Here is a 16,264-nt window from a genome sequence, read left to right as displayed (position 1 = left end):
GGAAGGGTGGATAGAGAACTGGCTGTATGGAAAGTTACTGAGTCAGACAAGGGGAAGGGTGGATAGAGAACTGGCTGTATGGAAAGTTACTGAGTCAGACAAGGGGAAGGGTGGATAGAGAACTGGCTGTATGGAAAGTTACTGGGTCAGACAAGGGGAAGGGTGGATAGAGAACTGGCTGTATGGAAAGTTACTGAGTCAGACATGGGGAAGTTAGTCTCTGATAAGGCAGACCAGCTGTGGAACTATGGAGGAGCAAGAAATTCAGCTGGAGGTCAAGTCAATAGCTGAAGTGAGAAGAAACCTCGGGGAGGGGGTCCAGAGGGGCCCACCACAACAACCCTCCTACTACAGTCCTATCTCACACATACACCTCTACGCCCATGAAGGTTCAAGCATCAGGCAGGACCATGACTACACCAGTGAGATGAAAAATGTAGTTCCCACTTAGCAACAGAGATGTATTGGCTTTCTAGATCTGTAAGGAGGTGACTATTAGGATGTTATAAATATGTGCTTGTGAAATCAGACCTTGTCTTTGTAGATGTATGACCCAATGGGTGAATGAACTTGGTTTGACCACTTCCTATTCGTCCGTTTGAGTTTTTACTATGTTTGCTCAGAACCTAACACGATGAATTGGAACGCTGACTAAGCCAGGCCTAATCGCCCAACATCAGTGCCCGACCTCACTAATACTATTGTGGCTGAATGGAAGCAAGTCCCCTCAGCAATGTTCCAACATCTAGTGGAAGGCCTTCCCAGAAGAGTGGAGGCTGTTATAGCAGCAAAGAGGGGACCAACACCATATTAATGCCTTCCCAGAAGAGGCTGTTATAGCAGCAAAGAGGGGACCAACACCATATTAATGCCCATGATTTTGGAGTGAGATGTTTGACGAGCAGGTGTCCACATACTTTTGGTCATGTTGTGCATCTGTATTCCCAGTCATGTGAAATCCATAGATTAGGGCCTAATAAATGTATTTCAAATGACTGATTTCCTCATATAAACTGTAACTCAGTAAAATATTTGAAATTGTTGCGTGTTGCATTTATATTTCTGTTAATTGTAGATAACCCTAACCCAACTATATAGGGAACAGGGTACTATTTGGGAGTCCTCCAGTGTGACTCACGTCTCCAATCATGATGGCCTCTTCAGGACAACAGCCAATGTCCCTCAGAGCCTCCAGGAAGAATGTCCCCTCAGGCTTCCCCACAACGGTGGCTTGACAGTCTGTAGCGTACTCTAACCCTGTCACAAAGGCTCCGGGGCCCAGCGCCAGACCATCCTTCCTCTTATAATACCTGGCCTTATGGATGGCTATGAGGGGGGCCCCGTCTAGAACCAGCCTGGTAGATAGAGGAAAATAGTTTTATTTGATGTGTACTAAGGCAGCTGAGGCTCACATACAAGAAAACACATGTAAAGCAATACATTGAGATGTGACATACACAGTGGGGTCTGAAATTATTAATACCCATGATAAAGGTGAGCAATAATGACTGTATAAAATAGATCAAATACTGAGCTATATTCCTCAAACAGGTAGGAGTAAATGTATCGACGTGTAGAGATTCTTATAAATAAAGTAGTAAAAAGTTTAGTTTTTGGTCCCATATTCATAGCATGCAGTGACTACACCAAGCTAGAGACTCAACTTGAACAACCTTGGATGCATTTGCAGTTTGTTTTGTTGTGCCCAAATAGAAATTCAACAGAGAAAAAAGCATGTATTGTATTGTCATTTGTCACTTTTACTGTAAATAACAATATAATATATTTCTAAACATTTCTACATTCATGTGGATGCTACCATGACTACGGATAATCCTGAATGAGTGAGAAATGTACAGATGATCAAAGATTAGTATTTATTATCGATCCCCATCAGCTGCTGTCAAGCCAGCAGCTACGCTTCTTGGGGTCTGGAAAAATGAAGGCAGTTATAGAATTTTAAAAACATTACAATACATTCATAACATGTTATCATGTGTGTGTATGCATGTGTCTGTGCCTATGTGTGTCTCGTCACAGTTCACGCTGTTCCACAAGGTGTTTTTCTATCTGGTTTTGTTTTTTAAATCTGCTTGCATCAGTTACCTGATGTTGAATAGAGTTCCATGTAGTCATGGCTCTATGTAGTACTGTGCGCCTCCCATAGTCTGTTCTGGACTTGGGGACTGTGAAGAGACCTCTGGTGGTATGTCTTGTGGGGTTTGCATGGGTGTCTGAGCTGTGTGTTAGTAGTTTAAACAGACCTCTGGTGGCATGTCTTGTGGGGTTTGCATGGGTGTCTGAGCTGTGTGTTAGTAGTTTAAACAGACCTCTGGTGGCATGTGTTGTGGGGTTTGCATGGGTGTCTGAGCTGTGTGTTAGTAGTTTAAACAGACCTCTGGTGGCATGTGTTGTGGGGTTTGCATGAGTGTCTGAGCTGTGTGTTAGTAGTTTAAACAGACCTCTGGTGGCATGTCTTGTGGGGTTTGCATGGGTGTCTGAGCTGTGTGTTAGTAGTTTAAACAGACCTCTGGTGGCATGTGTTGTGGGGTTTGCATGGGTGTCTGAGCTGTGTGTTAGTAGTTTAAACAGACCTCTGGTGGCATGTGTTGTGGGGTTTGCATGGGTGTCTGAGCTGTGTGTTAGTAGTTTAAACAGATCTCTGGTGGCATGTGTTGTGGGGTTTGCATGGGTGTCTGCCTTGTTCTGAGACAATTGCAATTTTCCCAAGTCCCTCTGTTGTATCAATATGATTTGAACATGAGTTTACAATTCAGGGTTACTCCAAGCAGTTTAGTCACTTCAACTTCTACAGTTTCCACATTATTTTGTTGAGGTTTAGTCAATGATGTGTCCCAATTATAAATATTTAAAAAACTAAAAGTATTGTGACTAACTTCTCCCTTGCCACCCACTCTGAAACTAAGTACAGCTCTTTGTTAAGTGTTGCAGTCATTTCAGTCGCTGTAGTAGCTGACGTGTATAGTGTTGAGATTTCCACATACATAGACACATTGACTTTACTCCCAGGACTGTGGTTTGTCCCGGTGTTGTCCCGGGTAGATCCCTGCTGTTTGTTGTGTTCAACCCTCCCTGTGACCTGCCCTGTCTGGAACTGCGAGGAGTAACAGCGTAGCCTACGTTGCTACCATGACAACGGTGAGGAGTAACAGCGTAGCTTACGTTGCTACCATGACAACGGTGAGGAGTAACAGCGTAGCCTACGTTGCTACCATGACAACAGTGAGGAGTAACAGCGTAGCCTACGTTGCTACCATGACAACGGTGAGGGGTAACAGCGTAGCCTACGTTGCTACCATGACAACGGTGAGGAGTAACAGCGTAGCCTACGTTGCTACCATGACAACGGTGAGGATTAACAGCGTAGCCTACGTTGCTACCATGACAACGGTGAGGAGTAACAGCGTAGCCTACGTTGCTACCATGACAACGGTGAGGGGTAACAGCCTAGCCTACGTTGCTACCATGACAACGGTGAGGATTAACAGCGTAGCCTACGTTGCTACCATGACAACGGTGAGGATTAACAGCGTAGCCTACGTTGCTACCATGACAACGGTGAGGATTAACAGCGTAGCCTACGTTGCTACCATGACAACGGTGAGGAGTAACCGCGTAGCCTACGTTGCTACCATGACAACGGTGAGGAGTAACCGCGTAGCCTACGTTGCTACCATGACAACGTTGAGGAGTAACCGCGTAGCCTATGTTGCTACCATGACAACGGTGAGGAGTAACCGCGTAGCCTACGTTGCTACCATGACAACGGTGAGGAGTAACAGCGTAGCCTACGTTGCTACCATGACAAAGACTAACGCCAGTGGGAGTATTGTTGAGGACAGTGGTGTCTCTCTATCACACGTGAAGGATCTTTTAAAATGAACAAAAAGCCTCCCTCCCAGAAGCCTGGTAGGAATGAGAGAGCCAAGACTATGGGTTCGTAGCTGCAAACCCGCAGCGCACTAGCACCAATTTATTTTTATTTACTTATTTTTTTTATTTAACCAGTGAAGTCAGTTAAGAACAAATTCTTATTTACAATGACGGCCTAGGAACAGTGGGATAACTAACCAAAAGGCAAAAGACCTCCTGCGGGGACAGGGATTATAAAAAATATATATACAGTTGAAGTCAGAAGTTTACATACACCTTAGCCAACTACATTTAAAATCAGTTTTTCACAATTCTTGACATTTAATCCGAGTAAATATTCCCTGTTTTACGTCAGTTAGGATCACCACTTTATTTTAAGAACGTGAAATGTCAGAATAATAGTAGAGAGAATTATTTATTTCACCTTTAATTTCTTCCATCACATTCCCAGTGGATCAGAAGTTTACATACACTCAATTAGGATTTCCTTTAAATTGTTTAACTTGGGGCAACCGTTTCGGGTAGCCTTCCACAAGCTTCCCACAATAAGTTGGGTGAATTTTGGCCGTTTCCTCTTGACAGAGCCGGTGTAACTGAGTCAGGTTTGTAGGCCTCCTTGCTCGCACATGCTTTTTCAGTTCTGCCAAAAATAATTCTATACACATTTTCTATAGGATTGAGGTCAGGGCTTTGTGATGACAACTCCAATACCTTGACTTTGCCTGAAGCCATTTTGCCACAACTTTGGAAGTATGTTTGGGGTTATTGTCCATTTGGAAGATCCATTTGCGACCAAGCTTTAACTTCCTGACTGATGTCTTGTGATGTTGCGTCAATATATCCACATCATTTTACTTCCTCATTATGCCATCTATTTGTGAAGCGCACCAGTCCCTCCTGCAGCAAAGACTACAGTCTAAGGTAAATAAATAGTCATTGACTATTTTTTGGGCCTTCCAGTCTCCTGAGGGGAACGGCACCTCAGTACCTCCAGGCTCTGATCAGGCCCTACAACCAAACAAGGGCACTGCGTTCATCCACCTCTGGCCTGCTCGCCTCCCTACCACTGAGGAAGTACAGTTCCCGCTCAGCCCAGTCTAAACTGTTCGCTGCTCTGGCACCCCAATGGTGGAACAAACTCCCTCACGACGCCAGGACAGCGGAGTCAATCACCTTCCGGAGACACCTGAAACCCCACCTCTTTAAGGAATACCTAGGATAGGATAAGTAATCCTTCTCACCCCCCCCCTTTAAGATTTAGATGCACTATTGTAAAGTGACTGTTCCACTGGATGTCATAAGGTGAATGCACCAATTTGTAAGTCGCTCTGGATAAGAACGTCTGCTAAATGACTTAAATGTAAATGTAATTTGAGAACATGTATAAAACTTGGAAACATGAACACACTCCTAGGTCCATTCGAACAACTGACTGGAGAAATAAGCTCATCAACTGTGTCTGCAGCAGACGTGATACCCTCTGTCATGGCATTGAAACACCTGCTCAACTAATCTGCCAACAGACCGTGGGGTTAACTTGGAAAAGTACTCTTCTAGAGGCTGTGAACTAGTGATTCGGTGGCCTTCTCTCTGAGCCATTTTACTGTGTCTCCACCATGCTCGATGCTAGGTACAAGGACCGCTACTTCTTTAACAGGCATTCTCTCTTTACTGTGTCGCCACCATGCTCGATGCTAGGTACAAGGACCGCTACTTCTTTAACAGGCATTCTCTCTGAGCCTCTGTACTGTGTCTCCACCATGCTCGATGCTAGGTACAAGGACCGCTACTTCTTTAACAGGCATTCTCTCTGAGCCTCTGTACTGTGTCTCCACCATGCTCGATGCTAGGTACAAAGATCACTACTTCTTTAACAGGCATTCTCTCTGAGCCTCTGTACTGTGTCGCCACCATGCTCGATGCTAGGTACAAAGATCACTACTTCTTTAACAGGCATTCTCTCTGAGCCTCTGTACTGTGTCGCCACCATGCTCGATGCTCGGTACAAAGATCACTACTTCGATGCAGACAAGAAACAAGGTTTACGTGAAATGGATGGAAATGGACAGTTACAGTGCACACCGAAGAAGAGGACCCACGACAGAAGAGGCCACAAACAGAGCTGAAACTTCAACGCTTAACATGTATGATGAAATCCTGGTTGAGAATGAAACGACTGAACAACGAAACAGCACAGCAAGTAAGTGAAATAAATAAAAAATGGTATGTTTTACTGGTAATGGGGAGGTAAATGACAACAAAATAACTGTTGGTCAGAGCATGAGTGTTTCAACTGTTTAACTGAACTAGAACTTAAAAGGTCGCTCAAATTTTAAATATCGGCATCAGGTTTTTTGGCAAGGAAAATATTGGACATCGGTAAAAGAAATCAAATCGGTGCTTCCCCAGTGTTTGCCTGCTAAAGTCCCACGAGGAGCGACGCTTCTGGATGAGCATCTCTTGTTTGCTTATGGCCTTGAGTGCAGTCTTAGTGCCAGCATCGGTTTGTGGTGGAAATAGAAGGCTACAAATAATATAGATGAGAACTCTCTTGGAGATAGTCTGGTCTACAGCTTATCATGAGGTATTATACCTCAGGCAATCAATAACTTGATGCTTCTAACACACCGACAGTGTCATTGCGCAAAATAGTATGCAGCATCATCTGGATATGTCTGCAACAAAAGTTCAACAGTCACCTTCTGCTACCATTTCTGTCAAGACGTCTACACATACAGTTTGACGCATACATTTGAACATCCAAAGTACGCACCACACCGAACGCACCACACCGAACGCACCACACCGAACGCACCACACCGAACGCACCGCAAATGCCTCTGCAACACAATGCTGCAAGGCAAACGCAGCATTTCATTGGAAATGAATGTCATTCTAGTGTAGCAAAATGCAATGACGCTGTTGGTGTGTTCAAAGCTTGAAGCTTTTTAATATTAGATATCGCCAACAGTTATTGACAAATAGACACGCAACCCGCCCCTCGTCTTACCAGACGTAGCTGCTCTGTCCTGCCGAAACACAGAGAAGCCAGCCAGCTCTATATTATCCGTGTCGTCGGTCAGCCAAGTCTCGGTGAAAAGTAAGATATTTCAGATTAATGTCCTGTTGGTAGGATAGTCTTAATTGTAGATTGTCCAGTGGGTTTTACAATGATTGCATGGTGGCCAATAAAACCGAGGGTAGCAGTGTTTTACCTACTCGGCAAATTCTTACAAGGCACCCCACCCTCCTCCCCCTTTTCACCATCTTTTCTTCATGCTGATGACGGGGATTTGTCTCAACAAAGCGTTGGACTCATTCATTTCACACATTATCTAGATAAGATCATAGTCCCAAGACATGCTAACTAGAGGTGGACCGATTAATCGGAATGGCCGATTAATTGGGGCCGATTTCAAGTTTTCATACCAATCGGAAATCGGTATTTTGGGCGGCAAATTTTTTTTTTTTTTTTTTACACCTTTATTATTTTCAATGACGGCCTAGGAGCATTCTGAACGACAGATTTTTACCTTGTCAGCTCGGGGGATCCAATCTTGCAGCGTCTGCTACCATATATTATTATTATTATTAACTAGTCCAACGCTATAACCACCTGATTACATTGCATTCCACGAGGAGACGGCCTGTTACACGAATGCATTAAGCCAAGGTAAGTTGCTAGCTAGCATTAAACTTATCTTATAAAAAACAATCAATCAAAGACTGTCGTTGCTCCAACGTGTACTTAACCATAAACATCAATGCCTTTCTTAAAATCAATACACAAGTATATATTTTTAAACCTGCATATTTAGCTAAAAGAAGTCCAGGTTAGCAGGCAATATTAACCAGGTGAAATTGTGTCACTTCTCTTGCGTTCATTGCACGCAGAGTCAGGGTATATGCAACAGTTTGGGCCGCCTGGCTCTTTGCGAACTAATTTGCCAGAATTTTACGTAATTATGACATTGAAGGTTGTGCAATGTAACAGGAATATTTAGACTCATGGATGCCACCCGTTAGATAAAATACGGAACGGAATAAACGTTTTGTTTGAGGTGATAGTTTCCGGATTTGACCTAAGGCTTGTATTTCTGTGTGTTTATAGTTAAGTCTATGATTTGATATTTGATAGAGCAGTCTGATTGAGGGGTGGTAGGCAGCAGCAGGCTTGTAATAGTCAAAGGTATATGGTTTAGAGAGAAATAGTCGACGCGTTATAATTCCTGTAATAACTTGAGGCTGAACTTGAAAGGGGTTCCTTCATTATTTTACCGTTCATGTCTTCCATAGAGAATGTCTTGATCTACTTCCAATAAGGTCTGTTTCGTGCAGGTTAGGGTGCAGGTTTAAACCGCCTCTGTTCATGTCTTCCAAAGAGAATGTCTTTATCTCTTCAGATAAGGTCTGTGTTTCGTGTTTAAACCGCCTCGGCATTTTGATACCCGTGTAAATCTCACTAGGATAAGGTAACGTTTGTCAACATATTTTCATAAATCCACTCTACAATTTTTTTAAATCTTCGCTTATATTTAGACAATATTGATGAGAGTTACCTTGTCCTATGGCTATCTACACAGTTATACAATTGGCAAGGTGGTGTAAGCCTACACGAAACACAGACCTTATTTTAAGTGAATATAAAAATATCCTATGGAATAAATGAATGAAGGAACCGCTTTTCAGATGTTGCTAGAAGGTGTCATGGGAATTATGACTCGCACTTTGGTAGTCAATTCTTACCATGCCCATTATTAAAATAGGATTTCCTGCATATAGAAATTATGTTTTCAACATTCATCACAGGTAAATTAAACTCTATTTGTATTCAAACAGTTGAGAGTATTTGTCTCCTAAGCAGACTCTTCAGTATCATTGTCACTTCAGAGCTGTGTGTTTTACAGATGGCAGAGAATAGCAGAGCACCAGACTATTACATGGAATTGGCACCAGGGAAAGCAAGGTGTCTTATTTGTGATAAAGATGTAAGCATGGGGTCAGCAACGGCTAAATCAAAACATACCACCAACCTGTGGAATCACCTTAAGAACAAACATCCAAAAACTGTATTATATTAAGTTAAAATAAAAGTGTTCATTGAGTATTGTTGCAATTGTCATTATTACAAAAATGTGTGTGTGTATGTATATAAATACTTTTTTATTCTTATGTTTTATAAATGTATTATTATTATTATTTATTTATTTTTAAAATCGGCCGATTATTCGGTATTCGGCTATTTTTGTCCTCCAATAATCAGAATCAGCGTTGAAAAATCATAATCGGTCGACCTCTCACCATTACAATAACAGGGGGGTTACAGTATGAGGACTGACTCAGCGGTTTACCTGAATGCTTTGTTTAGCGTCTGGTAGTTGAAATGGTCTGGAGCTAAGCCTATCACCACAGCGTTGGGTTCGGATGTCTCCATACCTGCAGCACAACATGGATAGAAGACGCTTTATAGAGTTAAAGCTACACCCGCATCTCAAATGGCACCATATGCCCTATACAGTGCACTACTTCTGACCAGGGTCCATACAGCTCCATTGGGATGCTAAATGTAAGTTAGTTTGCAATCTGCTCTGCCTCATCTAGCCCTGGCTCTCACCTGAGAAGTCCTCCAGTGCACTGTCCGCCACCAGCAGTAGGGGGCGTAGTTGTCTCTGCTCCACGAGGCTCCTGGCTGCTGTCAGGGATGTGAAGATCTCCTGCTCCTGGATGTCAAAGTTCAGACTGTGGAGACGCTCCACAAGGTTCCTCTTACACTCCTTAGTGGTGTTGGTCACAAACTTCACCGCTACAGAGGACTGACGCAACCTAGTGTATAAACCCCAAACATAGAGACCGTGTGACTTCAGAAGAAACTCACAGAATTGAGGACTGGGTGAGTACTGAATATGGGGACTGAGGCATGCTGCAGAAAGAAAATCTTAGACGTATTTGTGACTTCTTACTTTCAGATGTAAACAGAGGGGTGTGTGAGCAACTTAGGACAAAGTGGCTGGGTGAGTACTGAATAACAAGGATAACAGGGCTCTGGGCAGACTGACCTGTGGAGGGCGTCCTGTGCTCCAGGCACGGCTGTGTCTTCTACATGGAGGGTTCCACTCAGATCAATCAGCACTGCCTTCAGAGCCCGTCTGGTCGCCATGATACCAGGTACCTATGTACTGTATACATACACCATTATTGATAGAGATAAATCCATGCACATAGAGATCCTATTAAATTAGTTGAGTATTTGGAGCATCAGCATTTGTAGTAATCGAACCCACAAATGCTGATGCTCCAGATACTCAACTAGTCTAAAGGCCCGTTTTATTGCTTCTTTAATCATAACAAGTTTTCAGCTGTGCTAACATAATTGCAAAAGGGTTTTCTAATGATCAATTAGCCTTTTAAAATGATAAACTTGGATTAGCTAACACGATGTGCCATTGGAAGACAGGAGTGATGGTTGCTGATAATGGGCTTCTGTACGCCTATGTAGATATTCCATAATAAAATCTGCATTTTCCAGCTACAATAGTCATTTACAACATTAACAATGTCTACACTGAATTTCTGATCAATTTGATATTATTTTAATGGACAAAATGTTGATTTTCTTTTTTTTTAATGACATTTCTAAGTGACCCCAAACTTTTGAACGGAAGTTCAAAACTACCGTAGTGGATTAAACCAAACGGGGCTAAATTAAAATTCAAAGAGCGCGTCCTCGCGCTAGCTTGCGACTCTACGTCTCACAGGAACGCGCTCACCGGCAAAGCACACGCACTGTCGTGGATGCGAGGTCCGATCCCACTTCTGACACCAATGTAATGAAACAGCAGGGAGCAGGTCTCGAACCCTCGACCTTCTAGCCCGAGGCGCGCTATCGACTGTGCCGCAAAAGAATGCTCAAGGACAAAGCACTGTGTGTATATATAAAGGTTCTCTGTGTATATATACACACACACACACACACACACACACACACACACACACACACACACACACACACACACACACACACACACACACACACACACACACACACACACACACACAGAGCAATATACAATCCACATCTCTAAATAATAGGGGATGACACAGCTGTTTGCGCTCCATGAAGGGGCTTTGTGTAACTAACGTAGTGGTGGCAGGGTAAAGCTAGGAAAACACGGGGATGATGGGGGTGTGTATAATCATCGTACATAGGCCTTATTTGGATAAAGGTTCTCTGTATAATTAAGAAAACTAGGAAATGAATATAGTAGCTCAATCAACGGTAGGCTTTATTCTGGTTGCCAACGTGTCTAAAGCAAAGCTGAAGAGAAGTCAGAGCTGCAACAGGGTGAGCAAACAGACCAACGATACAGGCTAACTAGCAAACATAACTAGCCTGTTGGGGAAAGACCTAGCTACTACTAGTGTTGTTTGATAGTTGCCGTAGTTTCTATCAATGTAATGTTTAAGAATGATACATAAGGTAGTGTGTAAAGAAATACCAAAACTCCAGTACTTGGAAACCGCAGGCTGTGCGGTATGAAGTTCCGTAGCTTCCGCCCACCGCTGACTGAACGTCAACTCTGACGTCTATATTCTGCGGTCCTTCGAGTTGACTGGATATTTTAGCCGCCTGTCAAACTGCCTGTTTCAATTACGTTTGGTCAACGAGAGGCTGTCATTCGTGTTTTATTATTTCTGTATAATAATAACAAAACAATAAAAATAAAAAACGAATGATAATAATCTTCTAATGGGGAAGATGAATAAATCACCATCACGCCCACTTGTTATTCTCCTATTATCCATTACTAATTTAAAGGGTTATATGGAACAGATTAGCTACCGGGTTATAGCATTCATAGAATTGACCGAAACCGTGGCGGCGTGTGTGTTTGTACAAAGTCTAGAGGCTTACTCAATTTTAACCCTCTTATTAAAAAAAACCAGAAGAAACTAAATCAATGGCTACAGAGGGACTTATCTTTAAAAGGTAGAGTCCTAATAACCAAGGCTGAAGGTATCTCTAGACTAACATATGGTGCTCCATCTTTATATCTTGACTGTAAAATAAGCAAGGAGATAGACCAGATGCTTTTCAACTTTCTTTGGAGAAACCGTACCCATTACATTAGGAAAACTGTTGTAATGAACACTTATGAGAATGGTGGACTGAATTTTCTGGACTTTACTACTTTAAATAATACTTTTAAGATCAATTGGATAAAACAATTCCTAAGAAGACCCACTTCTATTTGGAATTGTATTCCTCATCATATCTTCTCTACTTCTGGTGGCCTTAACTTCGTGTTGTTTTGCAATTATAATATTGACAAAGTTCCAGTGAAACTTTCTGCTTTTCATCGGCAGGTTTTCTTGTCATGGTCCTTAATTTATAAACACAATTTTCTCCACACAGATATTATATATGGAATAATTGGGATATATTGTATAAAAATACCTCTCTGTTTTTAGAATATTGGTTCCAAAATAATATCCTATTGGTGAGCCAGCTGGTAAATGCAGAGGGTCTTTTACTCAGTTATAAAGAATTCTTATCACTTTACAAGGTCCCTGTAACACCTAATGATTTTGCAATTGTTTTAGATGCCATTCCCTCAGGTGTTACTCTGTTATTCAGGAACATGTCAAGACCTGACCCTCAGAGCCTACCTTCTATTGACCCTGTTGACTCATCAGTAGGAAAGACCTGACCCTCAGAGCCTACCTTCTATTGACCCTGTTGACTCATCAGTAGGAAAGACCTGACCCTCAGAGCCTACCTTCTATTGACCCTGTTGACTCATCAGTAGGAAAGACCTGACCCTCAGAGCCTACCTTCTGTTGACCCTGTTGACTCATCAGTAGGAAAGACCTGACCCTCAGAGCCTACCTTCTATTGACCCTGTTGACTCATCAGTAGGACAGACCTGACCCTCAGAGCCTACCTTCTATTGACCCTGTTGACTCATCAGTAGGACAGACCTGACCCTCAGAGCCTACCTTCTGTTGACTCATCAGTAGGAAAGACCTGACCCTCAGAGCCTACCTTCTATTGACCCTGTTGACTCATCAGTAGGAAAGACCTGACCCTCAGAGCCTACCTTCTATTGACCCTGTTGACTCATCCGTAGGAAAGACCTGACCCTCAGAGCCTACCTTCTATTGACCCTGTTGACTCATCAGTAGGACAGACCTGACCCTCAGAGCCTACCTTCTATTGACCCTGTTGACCCATCAGTAGGAAAGACCTGACCCTCAGAGCCTACCTTCTATTGACCCTGTTGACTCATCAGTAGGACAGACCTGACCCTCAGAGCCTACCTTCTGTTGACCCTGTTGACTCATCAGTAGGAAAGACCTGACCCTCAGAGCCTACCTTCTATTGACCCTGTTGACTCATCAGTAGGACAGACCTGACCCTCAGAGCCTACCTTCTATTGACCCTGTTGACTCATCAGTAGGACAGACCTGACCCTCAGAGCCTACCTTCTGTTGACTCATCAGTAGGAAAGACCTGACCCTCAGAGCCTACCTTCTATTGACCCTGTTGACTCATCAGTAGGAAAGACCTGACCCTCAGAGCCTACCTTCTATTGACCCTGTTGACTCATCAGTAGGAAAGACCTGACCCTCAGAGCCTACCTTCTATTGACCCTGTTGACTCATCAGTAGGAAAGACCTGACCCTCAGAGCCTACCTTCTATTGACCCTGTTGACTCATCAGTAGGAAAGACCTGACCCTCAGAGCCTACCTTCTATTGACCCTGTTGACTCATCAGTAGGAAAGACCTGACCCTCAGAGCCTACCTTCTACTGACCCTGTTGACCCATCAGTAGGAAAGACCTGACCCTCAGAGCCTACCTTCTATTGACCCTGTTGACCCATCAGTAGGAAAGACCTGACCCTCAGAGCCTACCTTCTATTGACCCTGTTGACTCATCAGTAGGACAGACCTGACCCTCAGAGCCTACCTTCTGTTGACCCTGTTGACTCATCAGTAGGAAAGACCTGACCCTCAGAGCCTACCTTCTATTGACCCTGTTGACTCATCAGTAGGACAGACCTGACCCTCAGAGCCTACCTTCTATTGACCCTGTTGACTCATCAGTAGGACAGACCTGACCCTCAGAGCCTACCTTCTGTTGACTCATCAGTAGGAAAGACCTGACCCTCAGAGCCTACCTTCTATTGACCCTGTTGACTCATCAGTAGGAAAGACCTGACCCTCAGAGCCTACCTTCTATTGACCCTGTTGACTCATCAGTAGGAAAGACCTGACCCTCAGAGCCTACCTTCTATTGACCCTGTTGACTCATCAGTAGGAAAGACCTGACCCTCAGAGCCTACCTTCTATTGACCCTGTTGACTCATCAGTAGGAAAGACCTGACCCTCAGAGCCTACCTTCTATTGACCCTGTTGACTCATCAGTAGGAAAGACCTGACCCTCAGAGCCTACCTTCTACTGACCCTGTTGACCCATCAGTAGGAAAGACCTGACCCTCAGAGCCTACCTTCTATTGACCCTGTTGACTCATCAGTAGGAAAGACCTGACCCTCAGAGCCTACCTTCTATTGACCCTGTTGACTCATCAGTAGGAAAGGCCTGACCCTCAGAGTCTACCTTCTATTGACCCTGTTGACTCATCAGTCGGAAAGATTTGTTTCTCTTTTGGTCCATTCAACAACAGAGCGATACGATCCTTGTTTCAGCAGGATGTTGTATCTATACCTTATGTCATGCCTTATTGGAATGGATTTATTGATAATATCTGTTGGAAAAAAGTTTGGATGTTGCCACACACATACCTACTTGTTAACAAAATTAAGGAAGTTTCCTTTAAAAGTATTCATAAATATTATCCTGCCAACCTCTATATGAAGAAGTTTAAGGAAAACATCAACTCAAATTGCTCCTTTTGTAATGACCACCCAGAAACAGTTGTGCATCTTTTTGGGCATTGTATGCATGTAAGAAAACTGTGGCAAGACATCAGTAGGTTTATAATTGAACACATTTATGAAGATTTTACACTATTGTGGAGAGATGTACTGTTTGGATTCTTTACATACAATAGAAATAAGCGGAATCATTTTTATGTAATTAATTTCATTATTCTTTTGGCCAAACTTCATATACACAAATGTAAATTTACAAACAGAAAACCACATTTTTGTACCCTACAAAAAGAAATTGAACTGTATTTTAAGAAGGTTAAATGCTCTACTAACAAAAAAGCTGTAAGTATATGCATGTCCCTTAAGGTCCTTGTGTAATTGTAATGTGATATTGTACCCCCTAGTAGATTTTCTATTGTGTGTAAGCTATGTATGCTTGTGTTCCCTCATGTGCTTTATGTATTGATTTGTTATTAATAAAATATATATATACAAAATAAAATACATGTGTGTTTGTACAAGGAATGATGTGCAATTTAACCCTCGTTCAGATCTGAAAATGGATGGTCTTGAGGTCGCATGGGTAGAAACACCTCTTCCTGAATATCGTCCTTGTTGGTGTCGGCTATCGGCCTCCTAAACATAAGCATTTCCATAATTTACTTGAATCGAATTGCTGTGATCACAATGTATTTGTTTATAGAGAATGTATTCTGCTTGGCGATTTTAATAAAGATATGCATTTACCACCGCAGAGAAGTACACTAGTAAATGCCCTGTATGACTTTAATCAGTTATTTGGACTAAAACAACTGATTGTTGAGCCAACCCGGGTGTGTAATGACAGCAAATCAACTTTGTATTTGATTATTGTATCAGACTAAGCGAACATATGTCAGTCAGGAGACTTAAATATTGGTTTTAGTGATCATATGGTAACCTACTGTACCCGTAAGAAATCCAAAATGCTTCTAGAGCCAGGTAATATATACATGAAGGTACTGTCTATGACAAAATACTCAAAATAATGTTTTGTAGAGGTCCTTGGAATTTTGGATTGGTCTCATGTACTAAACTTTGATGATGTTGATCTGAATCTGGCTCAGATGAAACAAATTCAAATCAAACAGCGGTCAGGGAAATGGATCACTTCCGAGATCGTAGACCTCATAAGGAAAATGGATCGCGACCTGGCCAGATTCAGAGGGACAAATCTACAAGATTATAACGGTTATATTAACTGGCGAAACCAGGCAAGATACCAAATGGATTTAGGCAAAATTCCAACATTATATAGACACTGTTAATGACAACCTACATCAGCTTCGTAAACTGTGAAATGTTAAAGGACATTGGCTGACAAACTCCCCATAAGGTAAAATACTGTAGTATTGGCCTGGATATTGATGCTGTTTCATGTTATGACCAGGCAAAGGTTGTAAATTATTTATCACATGTTTTACCACTGTAGCCTC

General features: G+C 42.6%; 1 protein-coding gene across 2 annotated transcripts in view; it reads right to left on the bottom strand.

Moving 5' to 3' along the window:
* hdhd2 (haloacid dehalogenase-like hydrolase domain containing 2) overlaps window positions 1–11,540 on the bottom strand; it is a 35,825-nt gene extending 24,285 nt beyond the window's left edge. The window contains exons 1-5 of one of the 2 annotated variants that reach the window (XM_046306053.1): window positions 11,405–11,540; window positions 9,951–10,070; window positions 9,509–9,717; window positions 9,246–9,330; window positions 1,139–1,355 (exon numbers count right to left, since the gene is read on the bottom strand). In XM_046306053.1, coding sequence (XP_046162009.1) covers window positions 1,139–1,355; window positions 9,246–9,330; window positions 9,509–9,717; window positions 9,951–10,051 — 612 coding nt within the window. In that variant the 5' untranslated portion in view covers window positions 10,052–10,070; window positions 11,405–11,540. Of the gene's footprint in view, window positions 1–1,138; window positions 1,356–9,245; window positions 9,331–9,508; window positions 9,718–9,950; window positions 10,071–11,390 lie in introns of both variants that reach the window. The other variant, XM_046306051.1, reaches the window with a different exon arrangement.
* Between the last annotated feature and the right edge of the window lie 4,724 nt (window positions 11,541–16,264).

Source organism: Oncorhynchus gorbuscha, linkage group LG16, assembly GCF_021184085.1.
Source record: "Oncorhynchus gorbuscha isolate QuinsamMale2020 ecotype Even-year linkage group LG16, OgorEven_v1.0, whole genome shotgun sequence".
Taxonomy (NCBI): Eukaryota; Metazoa; Chordata; class Actinopteri; order Salmoniformes; family Salmonidae; genus Oncorhynchus; species Oncorhynchus gorbuscha.
This window is presented reverse-complemented; position numbering and strand designations above follow the sequence as displayed.